This window comes from Pelodiscus sinensis, chromosome 20 (genome assembly GCF_052426305.1).
Source record: "Pelodiscus sinensis isolate ZL-2025 chromosome 20, ASM5242630v1, whole genome shotgun sequence".
In the NCBI taxonomy this organism is placed as follows: domain Eukaryota; kingdom Metazoa; phylum Chordata; order Testudines; family Trionychidae; genus Pelodiscus; species Pelodiscus sinensis.
Genome location: NC_143071.1, coordinates 9,071,161 through 9,087,037, shown reverse-complemented (window position 1 = coordinate 9,087,037; position 15,877 = coordinate 9,071,161). Strand labels below are relative to the sequence as shown.

At 44.6% G+C, this 15,877-nt stretch overlaps 1 protein-coding gene across 1 annotated transcript in view; it reads right to left on the bottom strand.

Annotated features, from left to right (window-relative positions):
- CACNG4 (calcium voltage-gated channel auxiliary subunit gamma 4) overlaps window positions 1-15,627 on the bottom strand; it is a 72,695-nt gene extending 57,068 nt beyond the window's left edge. Inside the window, exon 1 of the mRNA XM_075903946.2 lies at window positions 14,744-15,627. Within this exon, the coding sequence (XP_075760061.1) occupies window positions 14,744-14,966 (223 nt within the window). The 5' untranslated portion in view covers window positions 14,967-15,627. The remainder of the gene's footprint in view (window positions 1-14,743) is intronic.
- Between the last annotated feature and the right edge of the window lie 250 nt (window positions 15,628-15,877).

Below are 15,877 nucleotides of genomic sequence, written 5' to 3'. Positions count from 1 at the left end.
AGCAGGGCGGGGGGAATGATAAGAACTAAACATATTCATATCTTGGCTAAGTGTGGAGTGTTAGCAAAAGCGAGCTAGTCAGTGGTAACCCATAAGGACCTAACAAGGAATAATAGGGTGAAATTAAGATAAGGACAATTTAGACCATTTAAAAAAAATTCTTAATGGGGAGATTAAACTGTGGAATAGTTGCTGCAAACAAGATGGTGGATGTACCATTTCTTGGGCAATCTAAATAGTAGACTCACAAATTATACACTTAATGAAATATTCATGCACAGCCAGGACTAGGGCTTTATCACATGTGGTTTCTAGCTTTAACATCTATGATGCTGGGCTTTCAGAAAAACCCAAGGAGGGATAACAAAAATGCCCCACTGTACTGTGATAAAAATGTTTAACTACCCATTCAGCTTTGCATTAACCCATGCACCTGGACTTTAACTAACATCAAAGAATATGCCCAGCAAGAGCAAGAGAAAACATTTTTATGTAAGAGGAGGTGAACATCACTAAAAATCAGAGCGCCTTTGTACGGCATGCCAAACTGCTGAAGCGAAAAAATGTCTTCAGTGAAAGGGCTCAGATGTGAGCATGTTTCAATGCACAGCTCCAGGAAAAACGCCGATAATAAATGTGAGCTTGTTAGCGTTGCTTTTCAGTGGGAAGCAAAGCCGGAAGGGGAAGTGGGAAGGAACGAGCTGGCTAATTGAAGCTTAGATTTTCATTCAAGCGCTGCATTTTAATTATAAACTGGTAATGACACAAGTGTTACTTAGTTCACATCCAGTTTTAAGCATGCATGGGTGTAAAAAAAGTCAATTATTAATTTACTATTGTGATCGTGTTCATTATCCTACATTATATCTCCCAGGCACATGCCTAATGACATGTTGATACATGTTAATTCTAATGCCTCTTTTAATATAGGGCTTAACCACACATTTAGAGCCAAATTCTGCACCAGCTGGCCACTAAAACAGGTGCACAGTAATGCTCTAAAGTCAACATAAGCGTGTGGCCATATTTTAGCCATCTGCAGCCACGATGCACAGACGTCCCAGTGCAAGTTATTCCTGTCGGTCCTGCCCCAGAATGCCCTTCTCTATCTTCATCTGCAGCATTGTTGCTCTACAGATTTAGAGTCCGAAAAGACTTGCACATCTGCTCAATTTTAGTCATGAGAACATGGATGCTGCAAAGCCTGTGTTGACTTTTTTGGAGACTTGGGGCTTTAGAGTGGATCTGGAATTCAGGTGGAAGATTTCTGGCCTCTATTTCCTTGTCTTTAGGGTTCTGCTGTGCCCAAAGACTCTGTTTCCAGCCAGGTTTTCACCCTTTAGATACCAAGATGTATGCAAAATGGGAAAGGGTCATTGGAAATTAGCTATAAACAGCTACAAAGTCAAACTTGAAAAGTCAGGACAAGAACTCAAATAAAAATAAGAGAGAATCCTAGAAAGTAAATTTTCAGAGTAAAGCTTCAATCACATTGGCTGGATCAACAAAGGCGGATTATTTTTTATATCAAAATTGATAGCATAATATAATTTAGATTTTCCATTAATAAAAAAAATGAGGTAGTAAGTTTCAAATAGATCTTCTGAGAGAGTATCATTGGAAAATTTGCTCTAAATATAGTATGTGTGATAACTATTGCATGCGACCTACTCTGGATAGCTCCTTTCATTTTAAAGGATTCTAAACCACTTTGCAAACACGGTACGTCTAGACTGCAAGCTTCTTTTGAAAGAAGCTTTTTCAAAAGAGCTCTTTAAAAAAAGCTTCTTTCAAAAAGAGAGCATCCATACCTCGAAACCAGATCGAAAAAGCGATCTGCTTTTTCAAAAGAGAGCGTCCAGACTCTCGGAAGAAAGCCCTGATTGCAATTCACAGAATGGCCACCAGGGCACCTGTGCTTTTTTCAATTGCCTCTTCCTTCTAAAAAGTCCCTGTTCTGCATCCACACACGCCTTGTTTCAAAAGAGCTCTTTCGAAAAAGGCATTCTTCCTTGTAATTTGAGGTTTACCAATATTGAAAAAAACCCTGAGTTCTTTCGATTTAATTTTGAAAGAACGTGATTGCAGTGTGGTCATAGGTGAAGTTTTTTTTTAAAAAAGGGCAGGTTTTTTTCAAAAAAACAATGTAGTCTAGACATACCCTATTCATCTGCTACCACTGAAAAAGCAGTGCCGCACTCCTGCATGGAGTACAGGGCATGGCACAACTGAGGGGAAATTCCATCTAGTTACAGGGCAAACAAGTCAATGAACAGTGCCACATGATGTTTATTTTTTACGTGGAAGAGATAGAATCTTAGTTTGTAAGATCTTAGGCCAGTTCTCCATCAGTGGAGAAAGTCGATCTAAGATACATAACTCCAACTTCAAGAATAGTGTAGCTGGAGTCAACCTACCTTAGGTTGAGTTTATGTGGCATCTACACTACAGGAGGCTGATGGGAGAAACTCTCCCATCGACTTCCTTTACTCCTCACGACCTGGTGGATTACCAGGCTTGACGGGGAGGGCTCCATCAGTGATCATGTAGCAGGTCTTTACTAGACTCGTTAAATTGAGGACTGGGAAATCGATCGCTGCAATATTGCTCTCCCGTGGCACAAGGTAACATTTTCACAGGCTCCTAATTCACCTACACACTTAAGTCCCATTTGATGTTCAATGAAACTAAGAGTCACTTTTGAAAATAGGCTCCTAAGTCACTCAATTACTTTGAAAATTTTACTCCCTCTCTCAAACTCCCTGTCACTGTAAATACCTGAGCACTCAATCTATGCTTGGATTACATACAGAAGAAACCCTATTTTACTAACTAATTGAGGACTGAGGAGTTCATAAAATTGAGAAGCTCATAAAATGGAACATCTCAAAATCATGGTAGGTAGAGTGCATAAGCTGAAATATGGTGCATTGTGTCACTTTCTTCTTCTTTCAAAGCATGCAAAATGATCTGTTCTGCACATAAGCCATCATCAGAATGGGGAAAGATGTCCCCTAAGGCTACGTCTACACTGCAGGCTTTTTGTGCCAGAACAGGCGTTCTTGTGTAAAAATTTATGGAGCATCTACACTGTACGTGCGTTCTTGCACAAGTAAATTTATAGTAAGGCGTTGGAACAGAGGGCTTCTTGCACACGAGTTATTCCTCTCCCCACAAGGAATAAGTCCTCTTGCACAAGAGCTCTTGAGGAAGAAGGCAGTGTGGACGGGTAATAGGGGTTTCTTGCGCCAGAGACCCCTATGGCTAAAATGGCCATCAGAGCTTTCTTGTGCAAGAGAGTGTCTACACTGCCATGGACGCTCTTGCGAAAAAGTACATCTCTTGTGCAAAAGCACATGACAGTTCTTGCGCAAGAAGCCTGCAGTGTAGACAAAGCCATACTGTTCTTCTTTGACAACACTTTTATTATGCTTTTTTGGTGGGGGGAGGGAAATGGTTCTTATACTGGTCATTTGTAAGATTGGTGTTCACCACTGCTACAGAAGTGTGAACTGATGAGTCTAGCAGGCCAACATTTGAAGCTGTGGTTACAAGAAGCCACTTCCAATCTGTTACTTAGACTACAGAGTTCACATTCTTTATATAATGAATTTGATATGCTCTGTGCATGGTAATATTCCTTAGTATTCTGGTTGCTTTCCACTTCCCATTGCAAAACCCTTTTTTCAGTTGCTTAAAAAATTGCCCAGTTGTACCCATATTGGCTAAATTGTTTATATCGGGTGTCTTGCTTGGGTTGAATTTTATTTGGAAAATGTCAGCCAAAATGGGTCTACCATTTTTGAGAAAAATGCATTGTTTTGCAGGGTTAAATAATCTGGAGGTCCTTTTCTTTGACAAGCTCTGGTGGCTCCATGCTTGGAAAAAGGGACTTGAAATTAGGCAAGGGGGTGGCTTTCATCTCAGGGAGGTGCCTTCCGCTGGGCCTGTGAAACTCCACCCAAGTTTGTCCATGGTATTAAAAAACTCCTCAGCTTTCACACGTTCAGCAGAGACTCCGATCTTAGCTAAAATGTCCCATGATTCTGTGCACCGTTCACATACTCTGGCTTCTCACATTTCCTCTCAGTGCTGAACACATGACATCCCCAGAGAGCAACTGTGCACACTCCATTCCCTGACAGCACAGTGCCTTTGCAGTGTATGTACTATCCCGTCAAGGTGGCTGGGAAAACAAATAGGGGACAAGGAGCCACGGGTGAAATGGGCAGGATAGGGAATGGCTGGGCAAGGAGACTGGGAATGGTAGATGGGGAGAAGCATGGATAAGACTAATCTTTCTACATAAGGGAAAGAGAATGGGTATCAGCAGCATGAGGAAGGGAAAATGAGACTGGCTGGGTGCAGATTAGGATGGGGAAGAGATGGCACTGGGATGAAAGGGGTCTTCCTTGGGGACACAGGCAGAAAAGAGCCACTAGTGCACACTCCCCTCTGCAGCCTGGACTAGATCCCTGAGTCTCACCATTCATCAGCTGTCAGCAAATACCTGTGAACCCCACCAGCAAAGTGTCCTGTGTGCTGGTCCACAGAGGGAATAGCAACCTGCTACTGATACCAGTTATTCCAGGCTCCAATGTGGGTATCAATATTATTGACAAGCTTATTTCTGACATACAGCTTTTGATTGCTTGACATCACATCCTTAAACATTTGAATGCGTGTTATACTAATGTTATACACAGTATAATTTCAAGTTTTGCAAATTCTCTTTAGCCAAAAAACTGTGGGTATACAAATCCACAGTGTGTCCCCCATGTAGCCCTAGACTAACCTAAAATAACACTTCTTCTTTATCCAAATGCCCAGTTAGCCAAACATTTTCGATGTTCCCCAGGCCCTACAGACAACCAGAAATGTACTGTCTCTACCAGTGTTTCCCAAATAGGGTTCCGTGAAACCGTGGGGTTCTGCAACGTGAAAATAAGGGTTCAGCGAGAAAATTCCACTACAATAACATTTTATCATTTAAATTTTTTTGTACACATTAAATGTGATTTTTGTTTTTAAATATGTGCAATTAAACTAAATGTTGATCTCATGACCCTGTTTAGCATTTGTTTATTATTATCCTTACTTATTTGTGGTCTAATTTTTTTCAGCTCCATATATAAGACTGTTATTAAGGATTCCGCAAAAAATTGTTCGCGTTTCAAAGGGTTCCGTGGCCAAATAAAATTGGGAAACACTGGTCTACACATATGTGCAGACACATGTATATATACATCTCGCTCTCTCTCTATATATAAACGTTTTTCCTGTCAAGCGACAGAATGATGTCATCACGCTCTTACACTCTCTGGCCACGAAAGTGGCTGGGGAGTGGAGCGAACCCAAGGTGCAGCCCACTAGTATACACATAAAATACAAACATCCTTTATGCATATGTTATTAATATTAGTTACATAGCACTAAAAGCATACAAGGCTGTTTTACAAATAGGAAATGGCCCAGCTCCAAAGAGCTTGCCATCTCAGATCACTAGATGATGCACAGATGAATGACTGAAGATGAGGGATGACACAAAGCAAGACAATTCTCACTCAAAATCAGCCAGAATTTTTCGATAATAGCAATTTGCATTAGTCGGTCAGCTATAAAATAGGCATATTTGATATGTTTTAGATTTGATTTCAGTCAGGCATTGCTCCTCCAGGCAATAGCCTATTTCCAGTCATAACTGTGACATATCATGGTTTCTCCTTAATGCCTCACAGCAACCATACATAAACTGTGCCTTTGGAAAGCAGAGGACAGAATAAACAATCTTAACCTTATTGAACGTCACAATTTGGGGCAAGAGAACATGTTCAGTCATCCATATTCAATATCCAAATGAGTTGAAAAACTGATCTGAAATCTCATGTATAAAACCTGGCAAAGGTTTAAAACAGTTATTAACTAAAACTGAGGGGGAAATGACTATGAAGTGAGGATGGCGCTTTGTTCAATAGACAGAGACTGTTTTCTTCTCCAGAATATCTTTGAAATATTCAGCACTATCGAGTTAATGGGATCAGCTAAATGGGAAACATTCAAACGGCATAACCCAGTGGCACAAACCAAGATAGCAATTAAATGGGAGAATGCCCAAAAACAATAATAAAAGGGATTAATTTAAATGAGGACTGACAATCTGCAGGAAAATGCAATTGTTCCATAATAGTGCTTCTCACCATTGTCATAAGCTTTCTGCCCCCCAGCCATCATGACATCATGTTTATAGTCCTACTGGATCCTTTAGATACATAATTAGATACTTGGCAAATCTGATTTAATTTGAAGTATTATTTAAAAGTAAATAGAATCCTACAGAAACAGATTGGAGACAAAGTGAAAGAGGAGAAAACAGACACAAGAACACATGTAAGTGAGGCACCAATAACTTTGTGATCAGAAATTTTTTGGTTGCCGGAGAAGAGAACAAAGATGCTTGAGAACAAAGAAGAACTACAGATCCTTGGATTTCTATCCGAGACAGAATGTTCAGTCAGTGCTGGTTTTGTGCGAATCTTGTGCAGTCACTGAAAGCTAATTTTGAAGCCACTTTTTTTTAACAGAGGAAAAGTTATAACACATAAACAAGAAAGAGTAACAAGGCATGGCAGAACAGCGGTACTTTTATTACAACATACTGGCAGATAGATGTAGGAGAAGTAGGGCCAGATTCACTGGCTGCGTAAGTGGATAAAACTGTATTGACTTTGATCCGAAGTCTATTAAAACTGGAGATTGATAAACAAAACAAACAAATAAATAAAACTACCAGAAATCCTCTTTGAAGAAAAATCTATCTCCGGTCTACCTACAATCAGCAAAACTTACTTACAGGCATGTGGCAGGCTGTTCTGAAAGAACATACAGATAGAAGCCGCACTCTGCTTTATAACTCTAAGCTTCTTCTATCAAGGTTAAAACAAAGAGTTGTACAGTCTTTTGGGAATGGAGAACAAACAACTGGAACAAATAAAGAAAAGACAGATCAGAGAGACCTGCAAAATGAAGAGACAGGACTAAATTAATCAAGTTTCGACAGACCAAAATATACATTCAGAGAGACACCTGGGCACAGGGTAGAAAATGTGAGCCAGTGTAAAGACAGAGTAAATGAGAAACGTTCAAACGGCATAACCCAGTGGCACAAACCACCAGTGCAGCACAGCACTTGGAAATGAAATTCTTTGTGATAGTGCTTCAGTTGTTTGTTGACGTCAATGGAAGATAAGGGAGCTCAATATTTAACAGCTAGGGGCCCTATGAGCTGATAGATAGACTTTTTTATTATTACACAGCCTGTGCTGTTCTTCTTGCTTATATGTAAAAGTTCCTGGGCAAGATTCACTGAAACGCTCCAGCTGCTTTGTGCTGCTATGATTTAAGGGTCTGTTTTAACTGGGGTTACAGCTGCCTGGTGGAGCAAAGGAACGTGATAAAATAATGTTTTGTAATACGACACTTATAAATGTGTTTCAGTCTCTCAGATATGCCGACAGCTGTGTGTTCATCTTGTTTATTCCTCTGCTCTTTTGTCTGACACCTAGGCATCTCTTTGTAAGAGTCTGGCTGCTGTACCTTAATGCTGCACCATTGTAAATATGAGTGCGAGGAAATTTAAAATGAAGATGAGCACAAAGCAAAGTTGAATTTTGAAACAGGACCAATATTTCAGTGTGACACAAAAATGGTAGGAAGTGTGGTTTTTGTAAGCAGGCCAGTTCCAAACAAGCTGGGGCCCACATCCAGCCCCTGGGCCTTAGGTTCTCCTCCCCCCGCTTTATGGCTTCCAGGTAGGGTCATTAATGCACAGAATGTTCTTGGTTTTGCACTAGGACCTCTGACTTCCTGAAAGCTGTGTAAAGAAATCCCACGTAGCTTGATACTCCCTAATGGCTGCATGCCTGATTGAAGAGGGTAAATTAACCCATCAATGAATGAGTCATATGCAATATATTGACTTCCAATCTACATGTTTCATACAGCAATATAGAAAAAAAGAATGAGCTAAATCCATGCTATATTGTGAGATCTGCCATTGACAATGACGAAGGAAGCACATGTAGATACCTTCATTTCTTAGAGGAGCTACTAACAGAACCTATAGTAAAGGATCAATCTGTTCTCTAACTCAGCTTTCCCCAGTTTTTAAAGCTCCACAGAGTGTGGATCTGAGGGTAGAAATTACGAGAGGTTTAAACTCTGTTTCCAAACAAGCCTGTTCAAGCTCAGAAATGCTCTCTAGCAAGTGAAATACCATACATTGAAAAATTAGCTTAAAAGGTCTGTCAAAAAATAATTCACGGAGCTTCTGGCAAATTCCTACAGCACAAGTGCTACAAGGATAATATTGGATACATAAGAACCATGTTTAAAACTGATCCATGCAGCACAAATTCTTTAACAATGTAAAGGGGATGTGATATGTTTTGACCAATTGCAAAAAGATGGGGCAATCAGAAGAATGTATGGACTGGAAGAGAATGAAAATCTGGGCTGATTCTCAAGTGTGTTTTGTTTTGTTTTAAAACATTTCATGCTAAATATTCAAGCCTCAGCCGCACATGCAGAACATGTACTGTTCCCAAGAAAGTTTATTGTACACCAGGTAAAGTACATCCACTCATCTTTGTGTTTTCCAAGTACAGCTATCTCTTTGCACAGCATGAATGTAGGCGCATATGAACAGTGAATTTTGATCTGGAAAAGTATTCATGATTTACTTGTTTGAGGAAGAACCATGAACTTGCTTTCACCTTGGATGCTAGCTTCCTTTTCTGTGCTTGCCTCAAACATTTGCACCAGCACTTTTTGTGTTTGTGATGTATTCTGCTTCTGTGGACATCCTTGAAAACGAATACTTAAGTGAATGAGCCTTCATCCATGCCTGAAGTGTTGCAGAGAATTGTGCAAATATGCATTTGTGCAAATATTGGAGCCACAAGTTGATTTGTTTGTGCTTTTCTCCTGTTTCAGTTATCCAGTCAACGTGTACAAACAATATCTATGTCAATTAAGTGAACAATCACACAACACAAACATCTAATTACAAAACAGGGACTCCTCAATGCAACAGTTCAGCAGTAATTCACACACTGAAATGTTTACTAAAACACTCTGAATTATTTCAGACAAATAAATTTCCTAATGTCCTATCTTTCCTAACTTAATAGGGCCCAGTCCTGCAGACACAGGGAGTTGTGCTATCTACTGTGATTAGTTCTACAGTGGAGCTACATCTAATAAGAAGCGTTATTCCAGAATAACTGATGTTATTCCGAAATAACAAAGAGTGTGTCTCCACTGCAAGCCACTTACTCTGACTCCTGTAACCCTCATTTTTATGAGGAGTAAGGGAAATCGAAGGAAGAGCATTCTTCCTTCGACTTCCTGCTGTGTAGACAGCACTAAAAGCCAAATTAAGCTGTTTCGAATTAAGCTACACACTTGACGGCGCTCAAGTTACGTAGCTTAATTTGACTTTTGCCCTGCTGTGTAGATGTGCCCTATGACTATTTTAGGGAAGGATGTGGTGATGGTTTTAAAATATATCACTCTTTCTACATTAGGTTTGAAGACACACATCAAACCAGGTGGCACTAGACATATATTAGTAGAAGCTGCAGAAGAATTATGTGTAGCTATAAATTTCTCTAAGTTAGCTTATCTTGATTTCAGGAACTATTCACAGTAGAAAGTTTTATACCTAGTAGTATTTGCAGGTTTGAATCCACTGACCTCTCAGGGCAGATGCTCAATTGGTGTAAACTGTCATCATGGTGTTTTGACAATTTTGACAGCCACATCATATAATTAAAGAAGAGATCACAGTTTTTAGCTACTGTTATGGATATGTCTTCTATGGAGTTCGCAGGTTCTAGACCTTTACTCTGAGTAGAAGAGACATGAAGCTGCAACGTCTACTATGAGTATACAAAAGACAGCACTATGCAGCACTTTAAAGACTAACAAGATGGTTTATTAGGTGATAAGCTTTTGTGGACCAGACCCACTTCCTCAGATCAAATTGTGGAAGAAAATTGGCATGACCATATATACCATCTGTTCTAAAATCTGATTTGTCAATTTTATGTGTGTTCACGTTTGTTGATTGTATCCTTTTGATATATATGGTCGTGCCAATTTTCTTCCACTATTTGATCTGAGGAAGTGGGTCTGGCCCACAAAAGCTCATCACCTAATAAACCATCTTGTGAGTCTTTAAAGTGCTGCATAGTCCTGTCTTTTGTTTCAGCAAGACCAGACTAACACGGCTACATCTCTATTACTATTCTACTATGAGTATATGCACACTACCACTGGGGAATTTGTTAATAGTTTGCTATTTGAGCCTGCAGTGTAGATGTAGCCTGCAGTGTAGACGGAGCCTAAGAGTAGATAAATTAGCTATACCTATTAAATTCTTTGGAAAATGAGGCTACTGTCTAAAGCCATCTGAGACCTAGTGAACCTCCAACTTTCACTCCCAAAGAAACGTGTTAAAAGAACAAAATTGTGTATTAATAGACAAGAAACTAAACAAAATTTGCATAAGTGTTATTTTAAAGTGGCTGTGCTCCATGGTACTGATTGGGGGAAAAGATTTTTACCCAAACGGAAACCCTACCAAAAAGGAGAATTTGCCAGAGCCCTAAAATTTATTATTTTGTCTACTAATCAGTTGTTGATTTGTTAAACAATGTCAAAAGGAGGAAAGCACTGAGAAAGCCGACAGCTCACAGAAGACACTAGCTTTTCCTATATTGTTTCAGTATTTTCTCTTTTGCTTTTTTTCTATATTTTCTTGATAGTTAACAGTTAGAAATCAAGCGTGTACATGTTCATAGACATAGGTTAAAATGATTTTAATGGAAAATTTCAACTGACCTGAAATACACTCACATGTAATGCTTTATTCATGCCAGTATCAATTTTTGAGGCTGTATCCAGCTTATTTCCAGTTTGTGTCTGAGGTCTATCTCTGTGATATGAGTCAGATGATGTTAAACCCATACAAATAATTGAAGTGGATTTTATAGTGAGTATTAAACAAATAAACCCATAAAAACAGAGCTCTAACAATGGGTCTGCAAACCAGACTTCTTAAATTAAACATAAACATTCAGAACCTGAAAATGTTTTCCCACTGTCTGCCTCATTAGAACTGTAAGTATTATATTATGATGGTATTAAAAGACCCATCCATGCAGTCTGATTAGTTCAGATTGTCACTCAAGTTTCTTTTTAGACAATCCTTTATTATTTTTGAAAACATCAAAAATCTACCGACCGAAACCAAAGTGTCAGGATGTGATTTTTAAACTTTGATATTTTCATGTACCTGTACAATATATTTTCAAAGAGAAAAGAGTGAATAATTTGCAATGAATTATTCATTTGATTAATGTAGCCTCTCTGCGGTAGCCATGAGCAGAGATATCAGTTTTCTCAAATTTATTCATTCTTTAAATTTGACAAATAAATTCCAGACTTTATTTTATGTTATGGTGTCATCATGAATATGTAAATGTAAATCCGCGGTGCTTCGCTGAGATTGATTAGATAAGTCACGTGGTATTTTTTCGCATCCCTGAACTGCAGTGTTCAAGTTTTAACAGCCCAGTTCCCCTATATAGGACTTTGCAGGTGCAAGTAAAATATGTTTGCTCGCATGTTCAAAGCAAAAAGGGACAAAGTGTCACTACGGTGTGAACAATATAGACCAATATTAGTGGAGCTTTATTTGCAATAGCTCAGAATTTTGCTAGACTGTTTAATTTTGTACAAAGGTTTGAGTAGGTAAAAAACCCTCCCAAGGATTTCAAGGTAAGCAGGAGTAGGCGCTTAGGCGTGGTCTACACTAGATCATGAAGGCTGGCTTAAAGTATACAACTCCAGCCGCACAAAATGCATAGCTGGAGTCAGCTTACCTTAAGCCGAGCCTGGGTGGCATCCACACTGCAGGGGGCCGACGGAAGCAAATGCTCCCACCATAGAATCATAGAATCATTGGAAGAGACCTCAGGAGGTCACCATGTCCAGGCCCCTGTCCAAGGCAGGACCAATCCCAACTAAATCAACCCAGCCAGGGCTTTGTCAAGCCAGGACTTAAACACCCCTAGGGATGGAGATTCCACCACCTCCCTAAGTAACCCATTTCAGTGCTTCACCACCCTCCTAGTGAAATAGTTTTTCCTAATATCCAACCTAGACCTCGCCCACTCAGGGCCAGACAGAGGCATGGGCGAGCCGGGCAGCTGCCCAGGGCGCCAATCGATGGGGGGCGCCTGATGGCAGCTGTAAGGGGTGCGCGGCGTCCCTTACAGCTGCCATCAGGTGCCGTGCGCCCGGCTCCCGCAGCGCTAGCCCTGCAGCGCCGACCGGCAGCGCCCTTCCCCCCACGGCCATGGGGCCCTGCACAGCCCGGCACGCATGCCAGCAGTGCAGGCCAGGCCAGGATGGGCAGCGCATGCGCCTTGCGCCCCCGGGCTGTGCACCAGCGGCCGTGGCTGGTCCGCGCATGCGCCATACATCCTGGAGCCAGGCTCGCACACCCTGGAGGAGATGGGCCCGTGCCCCATAGGTGGGCCCACATATGTGCCGTGCGCCAGGGGGCGGCACCATGTGCTCTGGCACAGGGCGCCAAAAGGGCTCGGGCCGGCCCTGCTCCCACTGTAAATTGAGACCATTGCTCCTTGTTCTGCCATCCGTCACTACTGAGAACAGCCTCTCTCCATCCCCTTTGAAACCTCCCTTCAGGAAGTTGAAGGCTGCTCTCAAATCCTCCCTCCCTCTTCTCTTCTGAAGACTAAACAAACCCAAACCCCTCGGTCTCTCCTCACAGATCATGTGCTCCAGCTCCCTACTCATTTTGGGCACCCTCCGCTGGACCCTCTCCAATGCATCCACATCCTTTCTAGAGTGGGGGCCCCAGAACTGGACACACTACTGGAGATGTAGCCTCATCAGAGCTGAATAAAGGGGAATAATCACTTCTCTAGATCTGCTGGTAATGTTCCTCTTTATGCACCCTAATATGCCATTAGCCCTCTTGGCTACAAGGGCGCACTGTTGACTCATCTCCAGCTTCTCATCCACAATAATCCCCATCGGCTTCCCTCTCTCCTTGCAAAAGGAGGAGTACTGAATGGTGGTGGGGAGACTGTCCTCAGCATTCCACTTAGCCAGTCTGTATTAGACCCACTAAATCAAATACTAGAAGATGGATCTCTGGAGTTGATCTACTAAGTATAGATGTGACCTCAATAAGGAGTGTCTTTAAACACTGAGGTAAAAGTTTGATTCCACAGTGGCAAAATCCCATTGATTGCAGTGGAGGCAGAATTTCTCTCCAGATATGATGGCCCCAGTCTGCAAACTGTGTTGGGCAACTCTTGTGAAGTTGTGAAAACCAACCTCCTTTTCCAGTTAACTAATATCCTGGAGGTCAGAGACTAAATTTGGCCAGAGGCCCATGCTTTCTAAGGAGAGTTGAAGCCCCTCAGCTCCTCCCAAAATAACCTGAGCCCCACTCAGGCTCAGATCACATTTTCTAGATGTCATTAAAAAAAAAAGAGGATCTGGGTTGTGGTCCTTTTGCAAAATAATGGAGCATTGTTTCCAATGAAACAATGGGCCAGTTTTCAAATGGCTGTGATTCTTCTATTATTGACTGACAAGCCTTTCTCCTTGGGGACTATAGGCCAAGTGGTACCTAAAGAATTACGCATCAGGTAGCAAAGCAAGCCACTGCCAGAGGAAAACTACCTGAGTGCCGCCCAGGGAGCCTTTCCATCCTTAGCTTACAGCAGCCCCCAGGTTAAAGACGCTTCTAGACTGCCACAAACCACTTCCCCAGCAAAGAAACCGCCCGCCCCCCCTACACACACACTGGACCGGCGCGGCTCCGAGCTACCGCCGCGCCTGTATGGCGCTGAAGTTCGCGAGCGCTTCAGATGCGCGGATCGGATTAGGGGCTGCGGACGGACAGACTCCAGCCTTCCCCCAGCGACAAGGACCAGCCACAGACAACAGCTTGGCCCTTCGCTATGGTCCCTGAGCCCCCCTTCCTCCTTCCTGAGGAGGGTTCGAGACTTCAGCCCGCCTTCCTCGGCTAGGGGCGCATGGGGAGCCCAGCCCTGCATTTCCCAGCGGGTGCTTAGCTGCTAGGGTCCGTTTCCTGCCGGTGGGGCTTTGCCAGTCCCACATGCCCCTGACAACCCTCCGCGTCCTGGAGCCCGAGCTTGCAGACAAAGCGCCGTCTGGCCGGTGCCGGGGCTAGGCGCGCTGACACCTGGGCTGTAATGCTGGGGGCGCGCTGGGGACGCGCTGGGGACTCTTGGTCTCCAGCGCCCCATTTCGACCGTCAAGCCCCTTCGGGCAGGGTCCCGGCCCTCTGCAGGGCTGCGCCCCCTCACAGCGGCACCTCCGCGCCAGTCCCAGCGGTGCGTCTGGGGAGAGAAACGTGGCTCCCCCCTACCCCGGCCACTCTCCATCTCTCGCCAAGGGCAGCTACCCGGGCCAAGCATCCCCCGTCCAGGGTCCGGTTCCCATAGCAATCTCCCAGACACCGGTTGCCAAGGCAACCACCTCCTCCGGCTCCGTCTAGGGTCCGGCTGCCGGCCCTGGCCTGGGACCCAGCCCCCCTCGGTGCAGCTGCTCAGCCCGGCTGGGAAGTTACTTCCCGGCTGCTTCCCCCGCGCCCCGCGCGCTGCCCGGGCCGCGCTACCTTCCAGACAGCAGACCCTCCAGAGCCCCGAGTGCGTGAGGTCCCCCTTCGCCTTGCGGGGCTGGCTCTGCGGCTCCTCCATGCTCAGGTTGGTCCCGTTGCAGATGTGCGCGCTCGAGTAGAGCCAGTAGTCGGTGCCGATGGCGATGGTCATGAGGCTGAAGGCGGCGAAGGCGCCCACCGTGGTCAGCAGCATCTGGACCCCACGGTCACACCACCCCATGGTGCTTCATAGTCCCCCGCCGCGCCGGCTCAGGGGGGCTGCGAGGGAGCGAGGCGAGCCGCTGCCTTCCCCGCACCAGGACCGCCCGGCTGCTTCTCCGCCTTCCCCCTCCTTCCAGCCACGCAGCCCAGGCATGGGGCGGGGTGGGGGGGACCGCGCCCGAAGTCTCCCTGGGGAGGTGCCGGGGGGGGGGCGCAGAGAGCTCCCCCGCCTTCCTGGCCCCTCCTGAGCTGCTGGGGGCCCCGCCGGCAGCACCCCTTTGCCCCCCAGCCAGTCCGCCCCCTTCCCGAACTCCGAGAAGAGGACGCGGAGGGCGCTTCGGCTGCTGCGGAGGCTCCGCCTCTCCTCGCTGGACCACTCGGTAACTCTCAGGCAGAGGAGGTGGGGCGGGGGGCGCAGAAAGAGCCCGGCCAGGCACCGACGAGGAAGCCCAGTCCAGCTGCGGAGCGCTAACTAGGCGCCCTCCCTATGGGTGGACGATAGGTGGGAGCCCGTTGGCTGGGGGGTGGGAGGAGGGTTCCTCAGCCCCCTACCTGGAGCATTCACCCTCCTATTCACCCTCCCCTGCAGGCGCTGTTTCTCTGCCTGGCTTGGAGCTCTCTCCACAGTCCTTCCCTCAAGCCTGTTACTCCTGGGCTGCTCATGTGGAGAGGGAAAGAGCGCGCTTTCCCCCTCTCCCCGGACAGGGGGGGCAGGAAGGGACGTGTCTGAGCCAGGGACCCAGCCTCTGAGACAAGGAGAAGGAAGGAGGAGCCAGCCTGGGCGGAGAAAGTGGGGAGAAATGTGCTAGGAAGACAATAGCTGGGAGAGGAATAGAACCCTGGGAACCTGTTCCATGAGGAGAGAAGAGGGTTGGTGGGGAACATACCATAGCTCAGGAATCTCTAGTCCCTTGCTGCCAAGGAAGCAGA